This window comes from Plectropomus leopardus, chromosome 19, assembly GCF_008729295.1.
Source record: "Plectropomus leopardus isolate mb chromosome 19, YSFRI_Pleo_2.0, whole genome shotgun sequence".
Taxonomy (NCBI): Eukaryota; Metazoa; Chordata; class Actinopteri; order Perciformes; family Serranidae; genus Plectropomus; species Plectropomus leopardus.
In genome coordinates this window covers 1,028,718-1,055,137 of record NC_056481.1, presented here as the reverse complement: position 1 = coordinate 1,055,137, position 26,420 = coordinate 1,028,718, and the positions used below count along the sequence as shown (strand labels likewise).

The 26,420-nt window shown below is 40.1% G+C and overlaps 1 protein-coding gene across 1 annotated transcript in view; it reads right to left on the bottom strand.

The window, feature by feature from the left end:
- The window catches only part of LOC121958466 (glutamate receptor ionotropic, delta-1-like), a 539,890-nt gene that overhangs the window by 32,525 nt on the left and 480,945 nt on the right, over positions 1-26,420 (bottom strand). Inside the window, 5 exon segments of the mRNA XM_042507403.1 lie at positions 1,391-1,727; positions 2,261-2,335; positions 2,996-3,118; positions 5,435-5,536; positions 25,785-25,904. Coding sequence (XP_042363337.1) covers positions 1,391-1,727; positions 2,261-2,335; positions 2,996-3,118; positions 5,435-5,536; positions 25,785-25,904 — 757 coding nt within the window.

Here is a 26,420-nt window from a genome sequence, read left to right as displayed (position 1 = left end):
GATTTGTGTCTGCTGCGTTTTTGTTTCTCTTTCTGGTTGTTTTGTGTAGCTCTGTTGTCTTTTTCATATGTTTGTGGTCTTTTTATGTCTATTTGTGGTCATTTTGTGTCTGTTGTCTTCTTCTTTTTGGTCTTTTTGTGTCCTTTTGTGATCTTTCTTGTCTGTTTGTGATTGTTTTGTGTCTCTTTGTGGTCTTTTTGTTTTCCTGGTCTCTACATGTTAGGTGACATCAGCAGGTGTAGGGGCCCCCCTGACACTTTGGGCCCTTGGGCCGGTGCCCTGTGGGCCCACTAAGTAATCCATATAGACACACTACTTTATTTGGATAATGGGAGGAGTGGGGTTTTGCTGCAGCCTCAGATTAAAATTCAGTGTTTAGGCCAAAATAAGTTTGAGGTCGGAGTCCTCACAAGTACAGAAGTACATGCTGACATGTTAATAGTTCTGTGTTTAACCACATACAGTTAACTGTTACTGACACACACACACACACACACACACACACACACACACACACACACACACACACACACATGCACGCAGTAACCTTCGTTCATGACTCTGCGGTGACATTTCCTGGAGCTCTCTGCTCCGTAATCTCAGCCTCCTGCTCTAATTCATTTAAGGCACTTTAAAGTTTGATGTCCTTGTTTCTGCTTCTCTGCTAAATATTTCAGACGCTACAAATCCTCCTGCGATTATTGTTCCCTCTTCTGTCGCTGCGTAATCCGTGTAACAGCTCTGAATTAAAACTCCCCGAAATCAAACTGAAATCCGTCTTTACAAGGCAGATAATCTTCCTTTTGCTGTGATCAGTCCTGAGAGTCGTTCTGGAGATAAAACGGGAGCTGAAGGTGAGAAACTGAAACGCTCAGAGAGGAAGAAACCAGCTGAGCATCCCAGCAGCACACTGAGACTCTGCTGCTGTGTGTCTTTGTGGTCTTTTTTTTGACTTTTTGTGTTGCTTTTTCGGTCTTTTTGTGTTGCTTTGTGGTATTTTTGTGACTCTGTGTGGTTCTTTCATGTCTCTTTGAGGATTTTTTGTGGTCTTTTCGGTCTTTTTGTGGTTTTTTTTGTCTCCTTAAGGACTTTTTGTGTCTATTTGTGATCTTTCAGTCTGGCTTTGTAGTCTTTCTGTGACTCTTTGTGGTCTTTTTGTGTTATTTTTTGTCTCTTTGGAGGCCTTTGATGTGTCTGTTTGTCATCTTTTTGTGTGTCTGTTTGTGGTCTTTTTGTGTCTGTTTGTCATCTTTTTGTGTGTCTGTTTGTGGTCTTTTTGTGTGTCTGTTTGTCATCTTTTTGTGTGTCTGTTTGGTCCATTTGTGTTGCTTTGAGTCCTATTAGTCTTTTTCTTTTTATGTCTTTTCCCGTGAACTCCATTTTCTCTCACCTTGATGAACAAACGCCCCGTACACGATCCAGATGGCGCTGTGCAGAGAGCCCGACCCCACGCTGCCGTTGGCGCCCGGCGGTGCATTCTGGGTAGAGGAGCGCAGCGCCTGCAGCCTGTTGAGCAGGAAGATGAGCACTCCCACCACGGGGATGGCGGCGGCGATGCAGGCCCAGACGGCGAGGTCAAACGGTGCGAACAGAGAGAAGATGTTGATCTTCTCCTCGGGTTTCCGCAGCAGAATGCCGACGCTGTAGTCAAGGTAACGCTTGCTGAAGTCGACCACGTTCTCGCGCTCCGGCGTGATGGTGATCGCCGACACCGCCAGGTCGGCTCTCTGGAGGAAGCAGAGGCAGGCGGGTGAATAAAAGTTATGTTTTGATTTGTGTTTCATCCAACAGATGCATTTGATGCTTGATAGGTCTTAAATTTAACCCTTTAAAACCTTGAGCATCATCACTTTTTCGTTCAAAAATGTTTACACCTCTGAACTCTGAGCAAACAGGTGTGGTTGAAAAAAAAAGTTTATTGACAACTGGGCATACATGTTAATGTAAGTTGCAAAGCTGTAGCACGTACGGATGATTTGTTATGGATTTTGTTTGCAGCTGAGGAGGTTTGAAATAAGACTGAACCGATGATCAAAGTTTGGTTTATTTTCACGCATGGAAAGTTGGATTTGCTCGGAATAATAATATTAACATTGAGGGAAACGAGAAGGACATCGTAGGTCTGTATGCAAAAGCCCAAACAGGGACAAGAGTTGAAAATAAGCAATAGTAATAAATGACGTCCCGATCACATACATGAATTTAAATAATACATGTTTAGTGAAAGTTTCTTTGACCCCGCAGTAAACTCTAACTTTACCTTGTTGATGAGGTCACCGATCATGCCGTTCCACGAGCCGTTCGGAAGCTGAGATCCATATTTACTGTCCGCCACCTGAAGGACAGATGGAAGGACAAAAACAACAAAAACAGCCTGAACCCAAAATCCCAAAGTCTCAACTTCCTGATAAACCAAAATGAAATATGTCGTTTTTTTCATCCAGAGCTCGAGCTTCAACACGCCTCCACACGTCTGTGCGATGTCATGTGACACAGCAGCCCGTTACGAGGTTCGGAGAACAACAACAGGTTCAGAAAACAAATTCTCACAATGTGGGAGCTGCTGGGAGCGACCAATCAGAACATGATTACGATGACCATGACATCGGAGGAGACGTGTGCACGTGGACGCGGCTTTGCTGTGTATGGATGGAGCTCAATTCTTCAAAGTTTGAATAAAGTTTAAACATTTCCACACTTTGAAGACAGGCTTGTTTCCTGCACTGCAGAGGGAATTAAAGTCTCTCTGCTTGCATTTCTTTTTTTTAAATATAGGTTTTTATTGTAAGATTCACAAATGGACATTTACAATTTAAAAAAAGAAATACATTCAGTTTCAGAGGAGGACAAAGAGTTAAACTTTTAACTTCTACTGTTGCCGTATTTTTTGCCAGCCTCGCCTAATTTCACCGTCCCGCTCTGGTTTACGAAAATAACATCTGGTTTGATTTCTGCCAGATTCAGAGTGAGCGCAGCATCAGTCAGTCAGTGTCACCTGGTAGATCTCGTATTTGAAGCCGAGGATTTTGGCGAGAGCGTCCAGGACGTCGATGGAGAAGCCTTTATATCTCTTAGGCTGCCCCAGGATGTTCTCTGCCACCATGACGAAAGGATCCTCCTGCAGAGAAAAAGTCAACTTTAGCTGTATTCAGACAAAAGAACAGGTAATAAATCTAAGTAACAAATTTATTAACCCTTTGAAACCTGTATCAACATCTCTTTTTTGTTCTGCGTTCAGACATCTTTTACAAGTATTTAAATCTTCGAAGGTCGAGCAAATTAGTTATGAAAAACCCCTGAAAACGGAAAAGGAAAAATTTACCAAAAAACTTTATATTTATATATTTATATTTTTGTAATTACATATTCAAGATTTTTTTACAGAACAATTATTATACTTTAAGGACTTTTTACAGGTCATTTCCCTTTTTGTTTGTTTTGTTTTTTATTTTACTGAAATATTTTAATTTTTGCTTTTCAAAACAGTGAAAGAAAAGTAATGATCTCTAATAACTGCCTTTTCTTTGATAAGTTTTACTGATAGATTACATTATAGTGGAAAGTTTCTCTGTGCACAGGCGGTGTGCGGTGTGTGTGTGTGTGTGCGTGTGTGTGTGTGTGTGTGTGTGAGGTAGCAGTTGAGGTGTTGTGTCAGAGCTGGTCACTGGCAGCACTCAGGGCTGGAAGTGTTGCAGCTGCGGGGGATCAGCGGCAGGGTGAAGGTATTAGTCTCGCTTGGTTAGAGCTGCGTCTCAGCGGAGCTGTGCCAGCACAGGAGGAAGCTCTGGCAGCACAACCTGCCGCCACCGTGGGATCAGCGCCCCCCCCAAAAAAACCTCGTCTGTTTGTATCTCTTAAACTAATCACGCTGACCGGAGGCGCTGCTTTAAGCCGAGGTGCTGGATCGATGCCCTCTACGAGAAAAAAACCCCAACAACTTTTGGGTGGTGAGAAAGTGCGAGCACACGGATGATGAAAACTCAGTTTGTGAGCTGTGTGAAGGAGTTTTTCTTTATTGACTGAGGTGGTTTTACTGCCGATTCATCCGAGTGTACTTTGTGCCGCCGAGTGTGGGATTATTTTTTGTTAGATCAAGAATTGAACTTGTGTTTAAAGAAGTAAATTGACAGAGTGGAGCAAGCGGCACAGATTGTATTTTCTCTCATCGAGTTTAAAGACTAATCTAACACAGAGACACACTTCCACTGACACACACACACACACACACACACACACACACACACACACACACACGCGCGCCGATCGTTTTAAACACAAATACCGTCAGTGTGAACATGTACCTTCAACTTTTATTATTTTTAAATAAATTCTTAACGCAGGGTTGTGAAGTTTTGTGAATTTCAGTTTGGTATTAAACGCGCAGAGAGCTAAACTTGATGCCAGTGATGTTTTTCAAAACAACTTGGCATGTCGAGGCTTCAGGACAGTTTGATTACTTTGGACGAGCAGTTTGGAGACATTTTATGGTTTTATTATGTATTTTTCTGTTTGAATTCTAATGACCATTTGCTTAAATTGTTTGGGAGATGAGTGCGACGGCTTTTCCCCGTAAACCTCCGGCATTAGTTGTGTTTTCATGCACACTTTTTCTCAGTCTCATTGAAGAATCAGTTTGGATCACGTTTAATCTGTTTGGGGTTTTAAACTAATATCTAATCAGATATTCAGGCTCCATGTGAAATCATATAGTTAAGTTTTTGTTTATGAATTTGTGGCATTAAACTACAGAACAGTTTGAACGTTGAGCTAAAGCAAAGTCCAGACATAAACCAGTTTAAAATTATGTATAAAAACATGATTTTCAGGAGGTACAAGAATGAATTCAATCACTGTGTGTTTACAGGGGTCACTGCTAATTTATGTGGTTATATGTGGATATTCATTTTTTCCCACTTTATTTCCCTCTTTTTTCCTGTAAATAATGATAAAAATCGTAGATATTTAATTTTATGTACGTGGTCTTATGTTTATATTTAATTAGTTATAGTATAGGTTTAAATGACTATGGAAGCTGGCTAAATATTATTCAGTGATTTATGGAGAAGTTTTCACTTCTTCTCACTACTATTCAAATATGTAAAGAAAGTCATTATTTAGTTGACCGTTTCTTTTGCTTTATGAATTTCATTGTCTGTAATTATTACTTTTTTTGTCTGTTTGTTTTTTGCATATTTTCTCTATTTCCTTTTCACATGTTTAAAATAAATTAAATCAAATCAAATCATGTAACCGTGTCTGCTGACTCTGCACACAGTCGAGTTTACTTACACTGACTCTGAGTAGCTGAAAGTATTTGCAGTACACACATACAGGTACATGAGTGCATTATATTTTGAATTTTAGTTTCTTGTGTTATTGGTTGTTTGTTTTATGGCAGCTAAATGTTTAACCCTTTCACACAGACGTCACCTACCAGTAACGTGACCACTTTGACCGTCACTCCCTGCATGCCGTTCTCGATCCGGCTCTCCTTCAGGCTGCCGTTCAGGCCGTGCACCGAGTCCCACGTGGCGAGCTGGAGGGAAAAAAAGCAACACACAGAAGAAATATTGTAAACAGAGAAAACAAGGAGAGGTGATGCAACAGGCAGAGCGACCAACAATTAACCCTTTGAGACCTGGATCGACATTTCTTTCTTGTGCTTTCAGACGCCTTTCACAAGTATGAAGTAAATATAAGTAAACCTTTGAACTCTGAGCAACTCGGCAAGAAATCAGTAGATTTAGAAAAGTTTTTTTTTTAAAAAACTGGGGGGGGGGAATTCTCAGAGACCTCTTTATTTAAAGTTAACACAACTATATATTTAAAATTATTTAGCAGAATTATGATAATTTCTTTTCGTTTTTTCAGGTCATTTTGTTTATTTATTTTTTGGGCTGTATATGTTTGGTAATGTTTAATGTTTTTATTTTTTTGTAATTTTCTTGTATTATTTACTAAATTTTTGCTGATTTCGGGGTCACTTCTTCTTAAGTTGCTTATCGACTACTTCCCATGTTTTAGTAAAAAAATAAAGCCAATTTTCGCAGGTTTTAAAGGGTTAAAGCCAATGCCAAGCAGCTCACAGGCTGCATGTTTAAAAAATGCATTCACTGATCTCGACAGGTTCACAAATGAGACACGGACAAAGAGACGAACGCAGTGAATAAGGGACATCTATAGAGCGTGCCAAAAACTCACTCCAGCATTCAGAGCATTATGAGCCGCACACAAAACCAAACTGACCTAATTAGGTCCAACAAACCCTCTCAAAGCTCCAAACGTCCCTCTCAGGAAAAGGAATTCAAAGATGAATAAATCAGCTTCATACACACGCTGAGCTCATATAAGATCACATAATGATCTATATATAATGTCCCCACAAAGTCTTTTTTTCTTTTCACATGTGAAAGGAGGTAATTTCCAATTAGTGACAAAAGGAGGCAGAGATCCTGAACTCATAACGGCCAGAGTTTGAAACCCCGTCGAGCTCTTTCTTTCATCTCCGTCTCATCCCATTCATTCGGAGACACCAACAGAGACACCAACGGAAACACCGGCGGAGACACCTACGGAGACACCGGTGGACAATGAGAGCGGAGCGGACATGTCTTGAATGCTTTCTATCCACATTCTATCAACTACATCTCATATTTCAATCGAGGAAAAGTTATATCGGTATATTGTTATCGTTTAACACCCAGCCCTAGGTTTACACTTTTTTTCTTCATACATTTTAGTGATTTTTAAAGAAAACATTTTGGAGATTTTTTTTAGGTGCTTTTGATAGAAATCAACTTTTTAAAAATTAAAACATTTTGACGATTAAAGAAAAAACTTTTTTTAAATAGAAAAGTGGTGTCATTTATCATAGAAATTATCGTTGGTATCGTTGAAATTGACTTTTTTCTGTACTTCACACTCATTCATGTCTCTGAGATTTTTCCCACTGAATTATCCAGAATCACTTCAGTGTTTGAACACATGAAGAAAATCATCTAACTGCTTATGACGGCGGCTCTTATGAATATAGACTCACTGTCTGCGGCGGCGCTGCATAATTAAACTAATCCGTTTATGTACAGTTTCATTCATCAGAGTAAAAAAACAATCAATACAATAATATCGGGTCACTCTCCCATTAGAGGAGGCTAATAAAACAGTGAGATCCAGCACGCTCGGATTCATTTTAGTCGACAGTTAATGTGAGCACGCTCCGTAATCTCTGACAGATCGTCTTAATTAGCGTCATTAAGAGAAACACGCTGTCTGTTTCTGGTTGTTCGGAGCGCAGAGCTGTAAACAGACACACAGGGTCACACAATAACACGGCACTAACACGCCGCTAACACGCCGGGAAGTCTGAGACAAATTACTCTGCTGATACTCCTCTAATGATGATGATCAAACGCAGCCGAGCGTGTTTACTCACATCTGATAAAAACATACTGAAGCTTTTCTGATCATTAATACAATGTCTGAAGTGATCAGAAAAAAACCCAATAAATCAACGAATGGAAACGAACAAAAAACTAAAACTTTTGGAGAATTGAAATCGTTTTTCTTGTTCTCTTCTGTATTTAACTCTTTTGAAATGAGAGCAAATTGGCCCCATTTCTTTCAAAAATTCAAGGAGGCAATGAGCAGCTAAATGGCCCCAAAATTAGCAAGAAATTGGTAAAGATAAATAAATAAATGAATAAAGTTTAAACACACAAGTTTAACTTGGCACAAAATGTCTAAAATTTTCAAAAAAATATATATATATAGTAAAAGGTAAAAGGTGACAAGAAAATGACCTGAAAATTATTTTTTTTTAAAAAAAGGACAGGGAATTATGATTATTTAAAAAAATAATAAAAACAAAAAAACGTGGGGAAAACTTACAGAAAACCATGTTTATAATTATTATGATTAAATATTTAAAATTATGTTACACAGAAAAAAAAGTGTGTGTTGTGTTTTGGCGGGAACTACCCCACTGCAGACATCGCTGCTGCACCCTAAAATCTGTTTCCCAATTACATCACCATCACAAGGGAGTAACGCCTGTGACTCCAATAGACAGTGACACGTCTTGACCTGTTGATCTGGGTTTTTTGTGTGTTTTTTTGCCCATTACAGCCACGAAGCGAGCGTGGCTCAAAAAAAGGAAGGTCTAAGAAATGTTTCGGTCGAGTCGAGTCCTCGGTGTAGCACAAAACCACAAACTGTCTCAAAGGAGTGAACGATCTGTGCAACATTTTAAACCCTCCAAACAAACAAACACGAGCTGAAGATGAGAGAAACAGAGTAAGACAAAGCTCGCGGAGGAGGAGAAGGAGGAGGAGGAGAGCTGAGAGTGATGGAGGAGCAGAGAGGAGGAGGCTAAATGAGATGAGAGGAAGGAGGCGGAGAGGACAGAAAAAGAAAGAAAAGAGGGAGCACTTGTTTAATATAATCAGAGAGCTATTCTGAGCTCGCTGTCCTTTCGATGATCTCCTCGTTTGTCTTCATGTGTGTGAGGCGGAGGGGGAGTTCTTCATTAACACACGCACATAAATTAGGACTCCTCCTCTCTCTTATGTCTCTTATCAGCGGCTGAGCTGCAGGAGCGGAGGGAGAAACTCCAGTGGAGAGGCTGAAGCTGTTCTGCTCTCTGAGGCTCTGTAATGAGGCCTCGCAGTGACGGTGAAACTGTCCCCGACCCCGTCACTGCTGTCTGTTTACTGCACCCACACACTGCAGGAGAAATAAAATCAAATTATGATATTAAGTCTGACTCATGTTCGCGGTTCCCCTTAATGTCACATGAACGCAATATTTGGGGCTTCAGTGACTTTTAAATTCTACCAGCACAATAAAAACTGTGATTTACTTTAAAGGAGTGTCATGTGGCTGAAAATAAAAACCTCTTCAGAGCAAACTGCCTCCTTCAAGTCTGGTTTTTCCTGTTTCTTTACAGCACTGACACTCAACTCACAGCCCATGGGCCAAATCTGGCCCCTAATAGGGCCCCTGGTGGCCCCCCAGACATTTTCTAATTCACAATCAAAATAAAGTGATTCACACTGAGAAATGTTTCTGTACTTTTAGTCGCCATGAGGTGTCAGAGACATAAAACAGCATCAAAATAGAGCTTGTTGATCAAAAAAAGAGGCAGAGGAGGATCCCCCACACCCCCGACAGAGGACACAGCTGAGACACTGATGTCCTAAAATCTGAGAAATGTCCTGAATGCTGGAAACGTCCTTAAGTCCTTAAAATGTCCCAAAATCTGAAAATTGTCCAATAATCTGAAAAATGTCCTTTAATCCTAGAAATTTCCAAAAATCCTGGAAATGTCCCAAAGTCCTAGAAATGTCTCAAAATCTGAGAAATGTCTTAAATCCTGGAAACATTCTAAAATCCTACAATCGCGCTAATGATTTTATTGTGTATCATATTTTCAGTATTAAATTATTTAAATTACAGTGTTCTGGGTTTTTTCCCTATTTTTTCAAAAAAATTCTTAAAATAAAACCTCTTTTTAAAACTACTTTTTAGGGAATTTTCTTGTCACCTTTTAAAATTTCTTGACATTTATGGGACATTTACTCATTGCTTTTTTTCTTGTGATTTTGAGGAAGAAAAAAACACACCAATGTGCTCAGAGTTCAAAGGTTAAAATAACTGAAAGGGTTTGATAATTTTATAGAATTATCATTATTTTTTTAAAAAAAATTCAGGTCATTTCCTTGTTTGTTTGTATTTTTGTTTGTTTTTACTTTTTTCTTTTTTCTTTATTTATTTTTCTAATTTGGGTAATTTTTTCTTCTTCTTCCCATGTTTTTGAAAGAAATCAGGCCAATGTGCTCAAGATTCAAATTAAGTTCCAAATTTCAGTGTATTGATTTAAAATGCTGAATTTATGTCCCGGTGCCCTGACGTTGAAAAGTTTGGCTCACAGCCACAGTCGCCACTTTTTACTGAACCACTAAAGCTCCCCGAAATAACAAAGACGATCTGTGCTGCACCGCGAGGCCGAGCTTCACTCCACCGTGAACACAGCGCCCGTTATTCCTGACAATTATTACATTATTAATAGCAGAAATAGATTTTCCAAAATGCCAGACAGTCCCAGGTGAGCCGCCGCTCTTTCTAAGTGCGGCTCATTTCGCTGACTTACGGCGGCCGTGTTGCCGCGCGCCGTAAGAGGAGCTGCTTAATGAGACGAAGAGGAGACAACAAAAATATGAGACGCCCAAGAATATGCCGAGGGACGTTTCATAACAGGATCAGCACGTTACACAATCTGCACAAAGAAACAACACTTCTGCCGATTCTTTTTTATCTCATTAGTCAGTGACACTGTCCCTCATTCTGTTTAACCCTTAAAAACCACAGAAAACTGGCTTAATATGTGTAGCTGCAACAGAGAGAGTCATTCTTATATTAGCAATGATGTCATTGTGTTTAACAGCCAATCACGGTGCTTGATGCACAGAAGAGACAGACTTGATAGATTTAAAGGATTTTAGAAAAGAAAAGATGAAAAAAGAGCAAAAAATGGAAGAGGGCTAATGCAAAAAAAATAGCAAAAATATAAAGTACAAGAAAAATGAACTTAAATTAGTAAAAAAAAAAGAAGAAAAAAGGAAATAGAAAGTAGAAACTTGGAAAAGGTGTTTAGAAAATTATAATTATTGTATAACATAACTTTAAATATGTAATTATGATACCTTGATTTAAAAAAAAATCAAAATCTACTAATTTCTTGCAATTTGTGAAACATTTCGTACCAAGTTTTATATTGCTTTTTTTTCGCCTCGTGCCTTTAAAAAAAAATCACACCAATTTGCTCAGAGTTGAAAGGTTAACACACTTTTGAAGACAACCTATGATGCTTTAACTTTTTTTTTTAAAATTCTGATGTTTTTATTAAATGTGGTCAAATATTCATAAAAGGAGTTAAATGTCTCTTTAACAGTAACGCCTGTGAGTAAGAAAAAAAAGAGTTTTAAATAATCTCTGTTTATATCGAGACAAGCCAGCGGTTCATATGATCACCTCCTGCAGGCACAACACTGCAAGTCTTTGCACTCAAGTCACAAGTCAAGACAGACGAGTCCGACAAGAGTCCCAAGTCCTGAACCCGAATACCTGCTGAAAACGGTTAACTAAATAAAACATGATCAGCTTTAACAGCAAACTCTGCACTCCCACACGAAGCTCAGCACCATAAGTCATAATTAATACCTGACGCCGTCCTTCAGCGTTTCACTCACACGACCGGCTCCATCTGGGCCGCGTTATCAGGTGACGCCGCCCGTGTGAGTTGCATGTTGACACGCTCGGTGCCTTCTGGCTGTCCGTCAGCGTACAATAACAGCGCCAGAGGTTCAGTCTGACCATGTTCTCCTCTGACGCCGTCCAGCTTCAGTGCCTCTCGTGACACGCTCGTACGGACTGACAGAGCGGCGCTGTTTGACGAGTTCGGGCTGCTATGGCACAAAAGATACTTCTTTGAGAATACTTGAATAAATGTCCTTGAATGTGACCCAGGCAGTGAATACGTTTTTGAGTTTTACCGATAAACAGAGTTTCTCCTGCAGCTCATAAAGCAGCAGTTTTTCTTTCAGCACATTAAGACAAACGTCTGGAGATCTGTCTTCTTTTAAACTCTGATTCTGTGATTCCTGCACGTCTAAGAGAAAAAGATTTAGATCATTTTTTCCTCCTAAAGAGACTTTACTTTCATCACAGCCTCAAAGAATCAACCTGAACAGTGGACCTGTGCAGACAGGACATCCTGTGCTGGACTGGAAACCAGCAGAAAGAGGAGAAGCTGCTCTGTAATGAGCAGCAGACACACATTCACATCCAGAGCGCCCGCAGAAACCATCCAAGGACCGGATGAAGGACCGGTTGAAGGACCGGATGAAGGAGTGGATGAAGGAGTGGATGAAGGAGTGGATGAAGGACTGGATGAGGTGCAGGAGACGGAGAGGATTCACAGCTCAGGGTCTGAGCCAGGTTCAGGTGATGAAGAGCAGCCACTTCTTCACTTCATGTCAAGCTGCTGCACAAGCTCCATCTTTCTTTGATTCCTTTTTTAAAAAAAGTTACTGTGGCGCTTTGGCTCCGAGTTCAGACAGACGTGGAGGGAAACGTGATTGGCTGCTAACCGGCTCGTTGAAATGCATCAGACGTCACAACATGCTGATTTAATTCGATAATCATTAACGGACCGTTTCGTTAGGTTGCATCATCTCATCTTCATGCTCTTCACCGAGATCGGTTTATCAAATAACGCTGACTGAGAGGCGCTTTAAAGACGAGCTGCTAGACTCCTTTTCTGGCTCATACTTTTATTTTAGACTTTAGGACATTTAAAGAATTTCAGAACATTTTTAGGATTTTAGGACATTTCTAGGATTTCATAATATTTCCAGAATTCTAGGACATTTGTAAGACTTTAGTACATTTCTAGAATTTTAGGACATTTCTAAGAATATTTCTCGGATTTTATGACATTTCTGGGATTTATGGATTTATTTGTTTTTTTCAGTATTTTAGGACATTTCTGGGATTTTAGGATTTTTTTCAGTATTTTAGGACTTTTCTAGTATTTTGGAAAACATCTAAGATTTTGCAGCACTTCTAGAATTTTAGGACTTTTCTTGGATTTCAGTACATTTCTTGGATTTTAGAACATTTTCAGGATTTTAGGACATTCGGGTCTTAGCTTGGACCTCTAACCTCATCATCGGCTACATAGATGTCTACTCGTGTTACAGCTGAGGCTGATGGGAGTGTTTTATTGAAGATATCTGGTCATAAACTTAAGAGCCAAAGAGCTGAACATGTATTTGACCTGATGGTGGAGCTAGAGGGAAAGTCGTTCGGACACGAAGATGAAGTATTTTAGTGCGGACCAAAGTGCCCTCTCTGGAGCCATGCTGCTCGTGACGATTACAGATTTGTTCAGTATGAACATTTTTCACATTTATTTAAACATTACGTCAATAGAAACTTAATCTGAGCAGATCTGCATTCCTCGCTGCTGCAGCATTTTTCAGCATCGTTTCGACATTTGCCCTGACGAGCTTCGGTCTGCCTGATGCAGATAGATTCAAATCAAATCTCTGTAAATTTAACAATCCTCAGGAATCATCTCGTGAGGCCCGTCAGCGGCGATCTGATGAGGAGCTGCTCTCCGTGCTGATGTTTTACATCCGGCCCTGTCTTTTCGTCGCGCTCTCCTCCCAGCGGAGGTCAAACACGGCGGATAAATCTCTACTTCGCTGCTGCTGCTCATGCATTATTCCTGTCCTCCCTGCTCCTTTTCCTCAAATGTCAGCCCTTTTTTTTCTCCTGCTGTCATCCGAAAGGCTACGCCGGCTGTATTTCTGTAACTCACTCTCCCGTGGACAGCAGAGCCAAATGCCAGCGTTTGCCACCTTTTCTCGCCTCCCCCCGCGCTGAACCCCCGCCTCGACTCGCTGCCACCACTCGTCTTTTATTTCCACGCCTTCACCTCCTCCTCATCCCTCTCTTTGATTGGTGATTTAAAAGGAGTGTGTGTTTCAGAGCTGAGCCCTCATCACTCGGCTGTTATTGCAGTTTATGCCTCCCTCAGATCACCTGTCACCTGTCGGCCGCTGGCTGGAATAAACTCTTTTTTTATGTTGATGATGTTTGAGTTTCTGCAGGTGAAGCACACTCCTCTCTTCAGCTACGATTTGATTTTTTCTTTACTATAGACAGAGAGTTTTGATTTTTCTCACGTTAACTCCGAATTAGAGGCGTTATCGGCAAATTATAGCTTTGTAATTTAATAAACGAGTTTTAAATTAACCTGTTTGTCTGTTGTCGGCTAATTTATTTTCCTATTCTAACCTTTATTACCTACTTGATTTTTTGTGAGAGCATTCTGTAATAATTTAATGCCAGTACTCGAATAAAAATGTTAATAAAAATGCCCATCCTCCAAACTGGCTTGATTCCACCCTAAAGCACGGGGAAAAAAAGGCAACAAGTTACTCAATAAGAAATGACCCAAAAATTTAGCAAGAAATTAGTAAAAAATTAGAAAATTGCCTGAAATTTGCACAAAACAGAAAAGGCCCAAAAACAGAATATGAACCCCCCAAAAGTGATAAAAAAGAATAAAAAAATATATAATTACATACAATAATAATAATAATAATTTACAAAATATTAGAATACCCATAATTATTATTTTCTTGATATTTTCCCCCCAGTTATTTGATAATTTTCAAAAGTTTCTCTCTTTTTTTTAAAGCTGAGTTTCAGGTCATTTTCACCTCTCACATTTTTTTTTCGCAGTTTACGGGACATTTATGCTAAATTGCTGGTTTCTTTTTTTCCCATGTCGTTTGACAGTAATCAAACTGATGATCTGGATTTAAAGGTTTAAAGTGTGATTTTAATTTAAATTTTATTCTTATTATTAACTCTCAGATCTCAATTGCTATAATTCGTGTAATTTTTTAAAAAGCATTTTAAATTCAACAGTTTTTTTCATGTTTGTAGAGCACTTTGTAGATTTTTTTTCATTTTAAAACTGTGTTATAGGGTTTTCTATTCTGCAATCAAACACACACACACACACACACACACACACACACACACAACTATCCACGGTGCAGTAACATGCAGTGTGATATAAAAGATCCTTGGAAGAGATTCTGCTGATGTAAACACATATTTACTGCAAGGACACACACACACACACACTCTAAGGTCAAGTCCTCACAATTATACATGTGCTGCCACACACACAAACTGACCTCACACACACACACACACACACACACACACACACACACACACACACACACACACACACCACACACACACTGACTGGGGCTGCAGTGTTACACTCTTGTGTTGGCAGGATATTCTCTGATGTATTTCCTGTTATGAAACCTCTTTGATGTTTGTAATCTACACAAAGCTTCGCTCTCTGGGGCCTTTCAAAGAAAACACACACATATGAATAGCAATTGGTGCACATATACATGTGTGTGTGTGTTTCAGCGTGTCTCCCAGCTTTTGATTTCTACCTTTTTTGTTCATCTCAAAGATGATCTGTGGGTGTTGGATAATTAGCTCTGCTGCAGGGACTTCATATTCAACCTTCACTGCATTACTCAACTTTAAAAAAATCTGTTTTTCCATCATTTTAACTCAGCTGGAGACGTGAACGCTCACCAGCAGTTTCTCCGCACGATGCTTTATTTAGACTCTGTGTGAAGTCGATCAGTCTGTGGCTTCCAGCTAAAGAAGTTACATTTTTAATGCGGATGACGACAAACAAAAACAATAACAACAGCTTTAATGATTTCCCTCCAAACATGTTCACGTGTTCAGCTTGCCTCCAAAGTCAAATATATCAACAACTGCTAGATTTCTCAATTTTCTGCTGATTTCCATTTCAAATGATCTTTTATCCTTCGTTCCATCATCAGGCCAGATTTTCCGCTTGGACTGACGCTCAGTTTTACTGCACGGATCACTGGTATGTGGATTTGAACCTGCGTAACACTTTTCCCGTCTTCCCACCACTCGAAGCTTTCAGCCACTCACACACACATTTACACGCACGGCCAAGACGACCGCACGAGGCGCCACCTGCTGCTCATCTTTGAAACAATCACACGCCATCAGGAGCGATGTGGGGTTCAATATGTTGCCCAACACGCAGACTGGAGGAGCACGCGATCAAACCGTCGTCTGATCACACAACAAGCGGCTCTGACCGAGCAATCTGGTTGGTCCACAAGACATTTACAACATGCTCAAATTTGCATAAAGGCACACCTTCCTCATCACGTAAACGATTACTTCTGAATCACGGCGCTTGCAAGAGTCACGATATTGTAGCAACTGAGGCAGGAGGCAACAATATAATTGAAATGAATTTCACTCCATGGATGTGCAGCGTGTTGGGAAATCAGAAAAACAGCTCAGCAAATGAAAGAGACGCCGACTCACACGTGATGTAAATATAAACCAACACAAAGACGACAGAAACCAGCAGAAACCCGCGTGTCCTGAACGGACACATAAACACTGACAGAAAACATTCACTGCAAACTAAAAACCACTCAGTCCAGCACTAGGCATGATGGGAAATGCAGGCTAAGGAAAAAGGTGAAAGGCTAAACGCCATCAAAGCAGAATGAAACAGAATATTTCATTAGACAGCAACATGTTGTACATTTTGGAAATTATTTCTCTTTTTTTCATGGATTTTGACTTTTGGACTTTACTTTGCTCTGGATTTATTAGAAATGTTTGTCAGCCTCCATCAGCAGAGCTGCACGCTTTAAAATCCAGGTAAAGTTTGTGGACGTAACAGTTAAATCTGTGAATGGAAAATGACATTTATCAGATATCTGAAGCTCCTGCAGTCTGATAACTTTAGTGCATCACATCGGGCGTAAACAGCTGACGCAGAAAAATACAAAGTTTTATGTGTAGACGCAGAAGTCCACTGCAATGCAGCACGAGTTAGCACACACGCTAATTTTGGGAAAGAAACTGTTTTTTGTGTTGTTCAGGTGACATTTTTAGTCTGGTCTCTTTCATTTAAGCTTCAGAGCGCTCTGACATCCTCTGAGTCTGCCAGAGATTGTTTTTCAGATGTTCTTGTTTTTCAGTTTTGGTTATTATTTTTATGGATGTGTTTTCATCCATCAGACACAAATCAGCTGTGACGTTGAGCTAATCTTTGTTTTCTGAGGACGTACTGTGAGTACGCTGTGGTAATATTCATTAATGATTGAACAAAAATCTATAAGAACTATAAAATCAAACATTCGTACTAAAAATGTCCACGACTGAAGGATTAGTTTTATATCAGGTCTTCTCTGAAATCCAAATATTACGTCTGTTTCTGTCATTTTGTTTGATTACAGTGTCTTCAGTCCTGTCATTATCAATAAACCTAATTTGGTGTCTCTTAATGGGACGACCAGGAGCTCGGCGGTCATTCATCTCGGCCCACGCCTGATAGAAACAAAAAAAGAAAAAAAATGCTCCATCTTTGAGGCTTTGGGGGGGAAAAATTAAAAGAGAGAAAAATATGTCTTGTTCCACATATTATTCACACAAATTAGAGAGCTTCAAGTTTTCAAAGGCGTAAATTGTTGTTAACGACTCCAAATTACCTCAGGGATTTGAAATTAGCGCCGTCTGAGGCTCATTTTCGTTCTCCAACATTTCTAATGGATTCATTTCAGAAGGGCCGGTAACAATGCCGTCTCCATTATGGACCAACGGGCGAGTAATTTCTGCCCTCAACAAAATAATTGCAAACCTCTTTAGCTCTTCTGTGAAAGACGAGAGGCTGACGGAGAGAGAAAAGACGAGACAAAGACGAGGCTGAGGATAGAGAAATGGGCGTCTGATCAGAGCCCAGTGACTAATTATGAAAACATGTGTCTGTCATGAATGATGCCTTCATTTTGGGGATCCATCAGCTGCATTAAAACAGAAGTCTGAGTCACATATGACAAATCACACATATGGGATTCTGAAGTGTCATTTGCATAAAGTTATAATCTGAAATAACGAATGATTCACACAAAAAGGAAATTAGCAATTTAACAAGAACCCCCCACCCCCCCAAAAAGTAAATAATCTGTAAAAAATTCTGAGAAAATTAACAGAGACAAAAAAGAAAAACATGTTTCTGCTTCAATATATCAAAGTTCTATAAAAAGCAATAATCTGTTTCCTCGGTTATTTTTGACATGATACCAGACTGTACGTGAGAGGGCGGCGCTCCGTCGACCATCTGCTGCCAGCACGTTTCTGCTGACAGCAGATGGTGGAGCGCCACGAAGGGTGATGGTAAACTGGACAAGAGCTCCTCAGCTGAAGTTAGGGACCGTCGTCAAAGAGCGAATTCAAGGGAGCTTTCAGAGCTTTTCACACTTCAAACTTTATTTTCACCTTCAACCTCGTTTAAGAATTATGCAAAAGGTTTGTGCTATATTGGCCTCTTTTTTATCAATAAAATGTTTTGTTTCTCATCATAGACGATCATCATCAGACCAAATTAATATTCACCGAGACTTTTTCTTCCTATTATTTACACAATCTCCATTTTTTTAAGTAAATAATGCAACAGTGACTTATCCTCTTTTTTCTCCTTTTTAATTATTCGTTTTCACACAGAGCTTTAAAGTTATAGTTTAAAGTGGAGTTGTAAAAGTTACTTATCCACAGTCAGTGTATTACTTAAAGCAGATGTCATTTTGGAGAAGCAGGCAGGAGTACGGACACTGAAGCTAAACAATGTACTGCTGTGGACGGAGGCAGCAGCAGAACTACTTTAGCAAACATAAAAATCAACATCAGTTTAAGTGTATCTTATATTTAGAATATTTCCACAACTTCACCTCAATTTCCATTACATTACAAGCCTGGACTTGAGCGATGGTTAGGTTTAAGCCAAAGAGGCACATGGTAAAGAAACAACATTTGCATCCACACGAGAGGCGAACTCCGGACTTCAGCACAAAAGTCAAACGTTTTTGTGGGACCCGTCCACCCCCCACGTGCTCACTCGTGCTCCTTATATTACGTCATAAGCAGCGTTATTATCGGACGCTGTCCTTCAGCTTTTCATGCCCAGGAGACCGGCTCCGTCAGGCCGTGTTCACATGCTGCATGCGGACGCGCCGGATGCCGACAGCGTTTCACAAAAACGTCACCAGTTTTGTCTGAGCACGCTCTCAGCTGACGCCGTCCAGACACGTTCAGATTGGATGCAGAAAGTGGCTTTTACTGTCAAAAAAACTGACGAGTTTGCCGAGTTTGGAATGAGAAGTGAGGATAAGTACCTTTAGAAACTCCTCTTCGAAACATCTGGACTTTACCTTTCACAGTGTCACAGTGTTTATTAGACTTTATTTAACACTCTCTTTTTTTATGTCAGGGTCAAGTACAAATTAAACTTTCAGACTATTTTATTGGCAGCTGAATATACAGGAGGACTTTAAAGGCCAATTTAATTTGATGAAACAAATCATGCAATTTCAAACAACGTTGGGGACAATCATACCTGCAGATAAGAACACAGATATTTATGGACAAGATCAGGGTTACCAAGTAACAACCCGTTTAAATATCCGTGTCCACTGAGCTCGCTGCAGGTTTAAATATCTTTATCATATCGAGCAACATCACTGACGGTCTAAATTGTTCATAATTATAATTAAATGGTTCTTAATTTTCCTCATTTTGCGTGACCCCTTAAAGGAGTCCCGTCAGACCCCTGAGAGTCCTCACACCTCAGTTTGAGAACCACTGGAGCTAAATTTAGGCCCTATTAGAAGTTGTAGAGATGATCTGTCTGCTGAAGTCGCCCCAGCGGACGTCACCCGTCTGATTAAAAAACAGCCATCCGCCGACACTCCCTCTGAGGACGGTGGGCGAGAGCGTAATGTCCTCTGACACACGTTCGCTCGCTGCGACAAATCGAAGAGGATGGAAGAAATAACGTTTTTTTCTGTGGGAGGGCGATTTACCGACAACAAATTGCTGCAAAGACGCATCAAAAGTCAATGAGATGAGAAAAGTGAGGACAGATAGATGGAATAACACACACAGGGGAGGTCTGAAGGACCGGAGCGCCGCGGCGGCACAAGTTTCCGGGGAAAGAGAGAAAACGACATTTCAATCTCTATCAGGTCTGATCTGGGGGGGGGGGGGTTCATCTGTGGGGGAAATTTGCTTTGAGAAATGGCCTCGAGACGAGAGAGGGGAGGCGCGGACAGCAGCACAGGAAGATGGAGATTTGGATAAGAGTGACACTGTAGGGGAAAATGAATCGAGTGTGTGTGTGTGTGTGTGTGTGTGTGTGTGTGTGTGTGTTTGATGAGAGCTGATATCTCACATCCAGCCACACAACATCTACCTGCACATCACAAACTCTATAAAACTTTCCCGTGTGCCATCAGCTCACATCGGGCTCGTCTCCCCTCACACAAACACACTCACGGCCTAAAGAAACACGTCCCCGCAGACTCGCTGGTCGAGATTTCCCGCTTCGCTCACAGATCTGAGATCAGACGAACAGGTGAGATGCAGGTATCCAGCTCAGAGCACAACTGCAGGACAGATGGTAAAGTTTTTTTCTTGCAATTAATTCTGTTTTCAAAGCAGATGTTTTCTCTGTTCTACTAAAACATCAGCTAAGAACAACTCCAGAGACAAAAGTCCGACAAACTTCCCTCGAACTCATGACCGTATCGACCAGTAAAACCAGTAAAAACATGCTTTAAAAACAGTCTGCAGACATAGCCTTTTTGGGGCATCGCTGCATTCGTAATTGTCTGATTTCCCCAAAACTTTTCGACGCTAGCTGGGTTTCCATTACAGATTTGCGCAAAACTTGAGCGATATTTTTGAAAATTTTGATACAACAATGTTGTGAGATGACTGTGTTTCCTTTGAGTGATGTTATACGACTTCTCTCGCAATGTTACAAAACTCTCCTCTCACGATAACATTACAGTAACCATGGCGATGGATGTCCAAAACCTTGACAGGTTTATTTTCTATTGCTGATAACAACATGTCAGTCATGAATGCAGAAACATGGCGGCAAAAGTCAATGTTTGGTCAATGGGAAGAAACTTTTTTATTAATTCATGTATTAAATATCAATTTTGATCAAATGTAAAGTGTAATATGGTATTTATATATTAACTGCTGCCCATGCAGTCACCTAGATTAAATAGAAAAATATATTTATTAAAAATATTTATATATTTAAAAAAAAATAAATACTAATGTATAAATATTAATACGCTGTGTTACAGATTGTATAAAAAGTACCATACAAAAAGTCTGACTGGTTAAAGTCTGAAATCGTAGCAAACATTTAGAACAATCAAAGCATTAATTATGTTAAGTAAACAAAAAAACTACGAACAAATCGTTAAAAAAAAAGTGTGTTTCTGCAGCTGATTCTTCCTGTTTATGATGATGCACACATTGTGTGTGTTGACACACTTTTCATGCAGTTACTTTTATTTACATGCATGTTGGTGAAATCTGTGTGTGCTGTATGTATACGAGGCACTCTGCAACACACGGAGGTCCAACATGTGATGTATGTTTAATAATACTCATGTATTTGTATGTGTGTGAGAGCCGAATAACAGGGAGGTCTTCATTAAGTGTGTGTGTTTTAAATTGGAGATATATTTCTTTGCAGATGGGCCGGGGGGGTATCAATATGTATTGGTGTGTGTTTGTGTGTGAGTGTGTGTGTGTGTGAGCTATAGGCCTGTTTTCTCCTAATGGCAATTACATAACACACAGGGACTCATAACTCAAAAGGAGAAGCCAGGTGATTTAAATCTTCATCAGTGCAGTAACTAATGTCTTTGTGTGAGTGTGGTGTGTGTGTGTGTGTGTGTGTGTGTGTTTGTGTGTGTGTGTGTGTGTGTGCCCTAACATCCTTACACACATTAGCAAGAAGCTGCTAAATTCATCTAAATTGTTAGGTATGCGTGTTGTTCTGTATAAAAAAACTGATTATAAATAAAATAAATTCACATTGTGCGTGTTTTTATGGAACCAAACTGATAATAAAGCTTTTAAAATATGTGTGCGTTCATTTTGTATTTTTGTTTCAACACTTTTAACTTTGGATAAAACAGAAGAAAGAAAATAGATTTGAGGAGCGACTCAGTGATCAGCCGCTCGACTCAAAGAATTATTGAAAGTGAAAAACGAGAAAAATATCGCCTCCCTCCATCTGTGACTTTAATCACAATAAACATTTATTTAGATTTTTATGCCTTTTGTCCCTCCTTCCTTACATTCTTGATCTCTTTTCTTATGTCATATTTTTACCCTTTGAAACCTGAGCAAATTTGGTTTGATTTCTTCTGAAAACATGGGCAGAATTTAACAAGGCGTGGCCAAAAAAAAATTTAAAAAAAAAAAGAAATCAGAAAAAAAGTTACAAAAAAATATTACTGAAAATTAGCAAAAAAAAAGAAAAAAGACAATGACCTTAAAAATAGTGAGAAAAAATGTTTGTTTGTACGTATCTTTTGTAACATAATTTGAAATAAATTTTTTTCAGTTTTATTTTTTTTTTTCAAATTTTCTAACAAATTTCTAACATTCCTCTCCTCTTTTTTAAAAAAGTATTTTCATGTAATTGTCTTGTCACATTTTACTTATTTTTGCAATTTGTGGTAAGCTGGTCATTGCCTTTTAAAACTCGTGTTTAACTCATGTTTTCCAAAGTCATGGAAATATTCACTGTCATACTTACTCTCTTTTACCTTTACCTCTTTTTTTGTTGCAATGGCTGAAAACCCTGTTTTTGTCGTTGATTTCCTTTTTTCTCTCCTTTTCCTGATGAATCCTTCATAGTCAGAGTTATCTGAAGTTGTTAAAGTCTATCGTTTATCTCCTCACGTATATTTTTAGCCAAACTCAACTTCTTTGAACCCACACTAATTGTACACTACAATACAGATAGTGTGTTTACATAAGGCGGCCTTGGAAATAATATTCCTCACAAAGTAATATTACATAAACCTGTTTAAGCAGAGAGATGGAGATTGACTGAGTGCAGCTGCGTGCGTCACACGAAGGGTTGTGAGTGTGACACAGAAACTAATAATAAATTAAATTATAGACTGAAAAGCTGCAGCACATCAGCTCTGAAAACAGCGATAACATGCATAGTGTTTTCATGTTACGCTGCTCTCCAGTGCGTGGATTAATCTACCGTACGATGGAGGCCTAACCGCATGTACAGGGAGGCGACTTTAAAGTCTTCAGAGAGTTAAATTAAAACCTCATTCATGCTATTAAATATTGATTGGTTTAGCAGCGAGGGAACGAGTGTTTGCAGCGTTGCTGTTAATCAAGGTTAACAATGGTTAAACAACTTTTTCAATAATTGGAAAAATTAATGAAGCAAGAGGTGTGAGCGCTTGCTGGTGTTTGTATGAATGATGACTGTCCTCATCCACAAAGGAAGACGCACAACTGTAAAATCTGCCTGTTCGACAACTACAGCTCCCATGAGGCACTGAGGGCGGCACGCTGCCGAGACTCAGGAGATATGTCGGCGCTGCGCGTTAACAAAATAATTGTTTTATCCTGAAATGACGAAGAGTTTCATTTTCACCGTCTACTGCAGCTGCTCATACTCATTCATCATGAAACAGAAATCAGAAAAACAGTCAGCGGGTTATAAACGAATATCTGCAAATGAATCCAGAATCTGAAGGTAACGGACCAAAAATTTTGGTATCAGAATTTTCTGGATTTTGTTCATAGTCCAGATTTCAATCATGTTTGAGCCGATATTAAATTTCAAATTTCAGAGACTCTTTACCGAGCTAACATTGTGTGCATCATTTCCATACTGACAAAAGTTTATACATATAAACATATTTGTCTGCGTGATTCTGAGCAGCTAACTGATGTTATCTCCAGCTAGGTCATCAACAACCCGGTTTTAAACATCCAAAAAAACATGTATAAAAATGAACTGCATGGTAACCATGGTAACCCTGAGGGAGCCTCTAACAGAGACAGGCCTTTATTTGTCAAAACGTGTCGACACAGGGGGCGATGAATTGGGATGAGGCTTTTTTAAAAAATTTTTATGGTATTCTCTTTAAACTAATCAACTTAACTAATAACTTTAAGCATCACACAGATATAAAAAAAAAAAAAGCACTTCAGCTCGCACATTCAGCACCGAAAACTCCCAAAGTTTGACGGAAGACCCTCGACGTCGCCGGGGATTTTACAAATACTGAATTCAAGGCCTCCTCTGCCGGCCGAGCTGGGACTCGTTCTGAACGTTTACACGAACGTGTTGCACTCGATTCGATGGGCTTCAGCTGCCGACAACGACGGTGTGATGACATTCAACCTTATCAACAACAACAATAACAGCGGCGGCGCTCCTTCCGAAACAGTAAAGAGGCAGAGCTGTCCAGGCCAACGCTCAGCAAACACAGAAGGATCAGTGTGTGTGTGTGTGTGGGGGTGTGTGTGGGTGTGGTGTTGTGTGGTTGTGGGTGTGTGTGTGTGTGTGTGTGGTGTATGTGTGAGGTTCTGAGCAGGGGGTTTGCCCGGACAGGTTAGGGCCTGCGTACACACATTGGTTTTTCCTTTAGTGCCAAACGTGTTTAGAAATAAAATTTAATGGGGAAAAATTAAGGGGGGAGTATGAGGGGTTGTTTGGATTGTTCGGTTAGGTCTGGGGGATGGTGGGGGAATAGAGGGGGTGGGGTTGGGATTGTGTTGGGCTGGAGGGTGGAGGGAGGGTGGTCGTCTTGTTGTCCTTTTTCATTTAGTTCCACTTGGAATTAGATTTAAGAAGGGTAGGGGTACAGTAACTCCCCACTGAAGACCAACAGAAGAGTGGCATGAACTCCACAGCGGAAGGGACTGTATCAGGTGGGGACAGGTTTTGGGTAAATGGATAATGTCGGTTTTTTTCTGGGGTTTTTTAAAAACTGGCGCAAGGGTTTAAAACTCGGTTGTTAAACAATCAACTACATTCTGTAGGATGGCGTGAATGAATGAAATTGGTTGTGTCCAGTGATGATTTTGGTCAATTTGATTGATACCCTCGTGTCTTTAAATCCAGGAATAAATTAATTTTTGTTAAATAAATGTATTTTTATGTGTTGTTATGGATTATGGGGTGGTGGAGTCTGACTCTTGTGTTATTAATGTTGATCTGTAAGGTTTTACTTGTGTGTTTTTTATTTTTCCCCCCCCCCCCCCCCCTAATGTATCTTTGAGATATAAATTCTGGTCTGTCCCTGTTTGACAATGTGGTGTCCCCGTGCTGTGATTTATCTGTGTCTCTTGTCCGATGTAGCCTAGAGGCCGAAGAAAAGTTGTTTTCATTCATTTCTTGAGGGGACAGTTGTACATCGTTGTCAGTGTGATCAGTCAGTGAGGAGTGGACTGAGGTGTGTGTGTGTGGGTGTGTGTGTGGGTGTGTGTTGTGTGTGTTGTGTGTGTGTGTGTGTGTGTGTGTGTGTGTGTGTGTGTGTGTGTGTGAAAGAGTGTGACATGCAGAGAAAAGGTGTAGAGATGAATGTGTGAGTGCCATGTGTTTGTGTGTGTGTGTCAGTGTGTAAGTGAGAGTTTGAGAGGTGTGTGTCAGACTGAGCTGCTGGCAGTTTTCAGCTCAGAAATGGAAGTTTGTCAAACAGCCAAAAGTGAACTCAGCTTACAGGAAAAACTCCCCCCAAAATAACAAAATGCCAAATTGGTCATTGCTTTCTTTCCTTATGTTTTTACGAGAAATCAAACCCTTTTGCTCAGGTTTCAAAGGGTTAAATAGCTTGTGAAAGACGTCTGAATGCAGCACAAAAAAAGACAATGCCAAACCAGGTTTCAAAGGGTTAAAGTAGCTAATTTGCAAACATTAACCAGGCCACTCTTTGACGGATAAAAAGCTACTAAAACTGTGGTGGAAAAGCTTGTGGAAAGTTTCCAACTTTTCTTTAACAAAAAAATCTGCTCACATCAACAAACAGCATCAGGGATCGTTCACCGCGACAACACACAGGCTCAGAATCGACTGCCGCTCTCTTTAAACGTGCTGGAAAAATCAAGTCCTCCCACAGAAAGAGGCTCTGAAAAGGCCAATGTCAGCCTGAATACTGGAGCTGAGACGACGTGTCTGCTCTGTCCGAACATCCGACTGCAGCGTTTTAGTTTCTGACACGTGTAGGCGATGTCAGCACGCTCGTTAAAGTGAAACACTGTGAACTCACCCTTTTGATGTCCTTGCCGAAGGTCTCGCTGAAGCTGGAGCCGAGGATCTCGAACTGGACGTGAGAGTTGGAGCCGCTGTCCTTAAAATCCATCGTACCTGTCAGACCCGTGATGTTGCCCTGAAGGACGAGAGACAGAGACGAGAGAGGAGTCAAAAATCATGGACACGTTTACCGTCTCTCTGCTAAAACTGTAAACTTTTGTGACTTTAATTATGATGCCAATAAACATCAGAGTCTCCTTTATCTTGACCTCCTTCTTTTATTTGACTCATTTACTCTTTATGGCAATCCAGCTTCAGGATGGACGGGCCAATAAAGTGTGTGACACGAGCAGGAGACTTTTTTTTTTTCCTGAACTTTAACAAGAAGTTTTTGTTGCAAAACCGGATCAGACCTTAACCACAGTGGGGTCGTTAAAAAAACTACAATAACCACCTGTCAGCTGTACGCCTCCGCACATCAGTCGAGCTGCAGAGTTCACATTCAGTTATTGAAAAAACGGCTCAGGAGAACGACACAAACATTAGTGTCATCAGCTCAGTATTGTAAACTCCAAGTGAACCTTTGTGCCAAATTTTAGGAAACTCCCTCATGGCCTCCTTGAGGTACTGCAGTCATAAAGACAAGAGGACG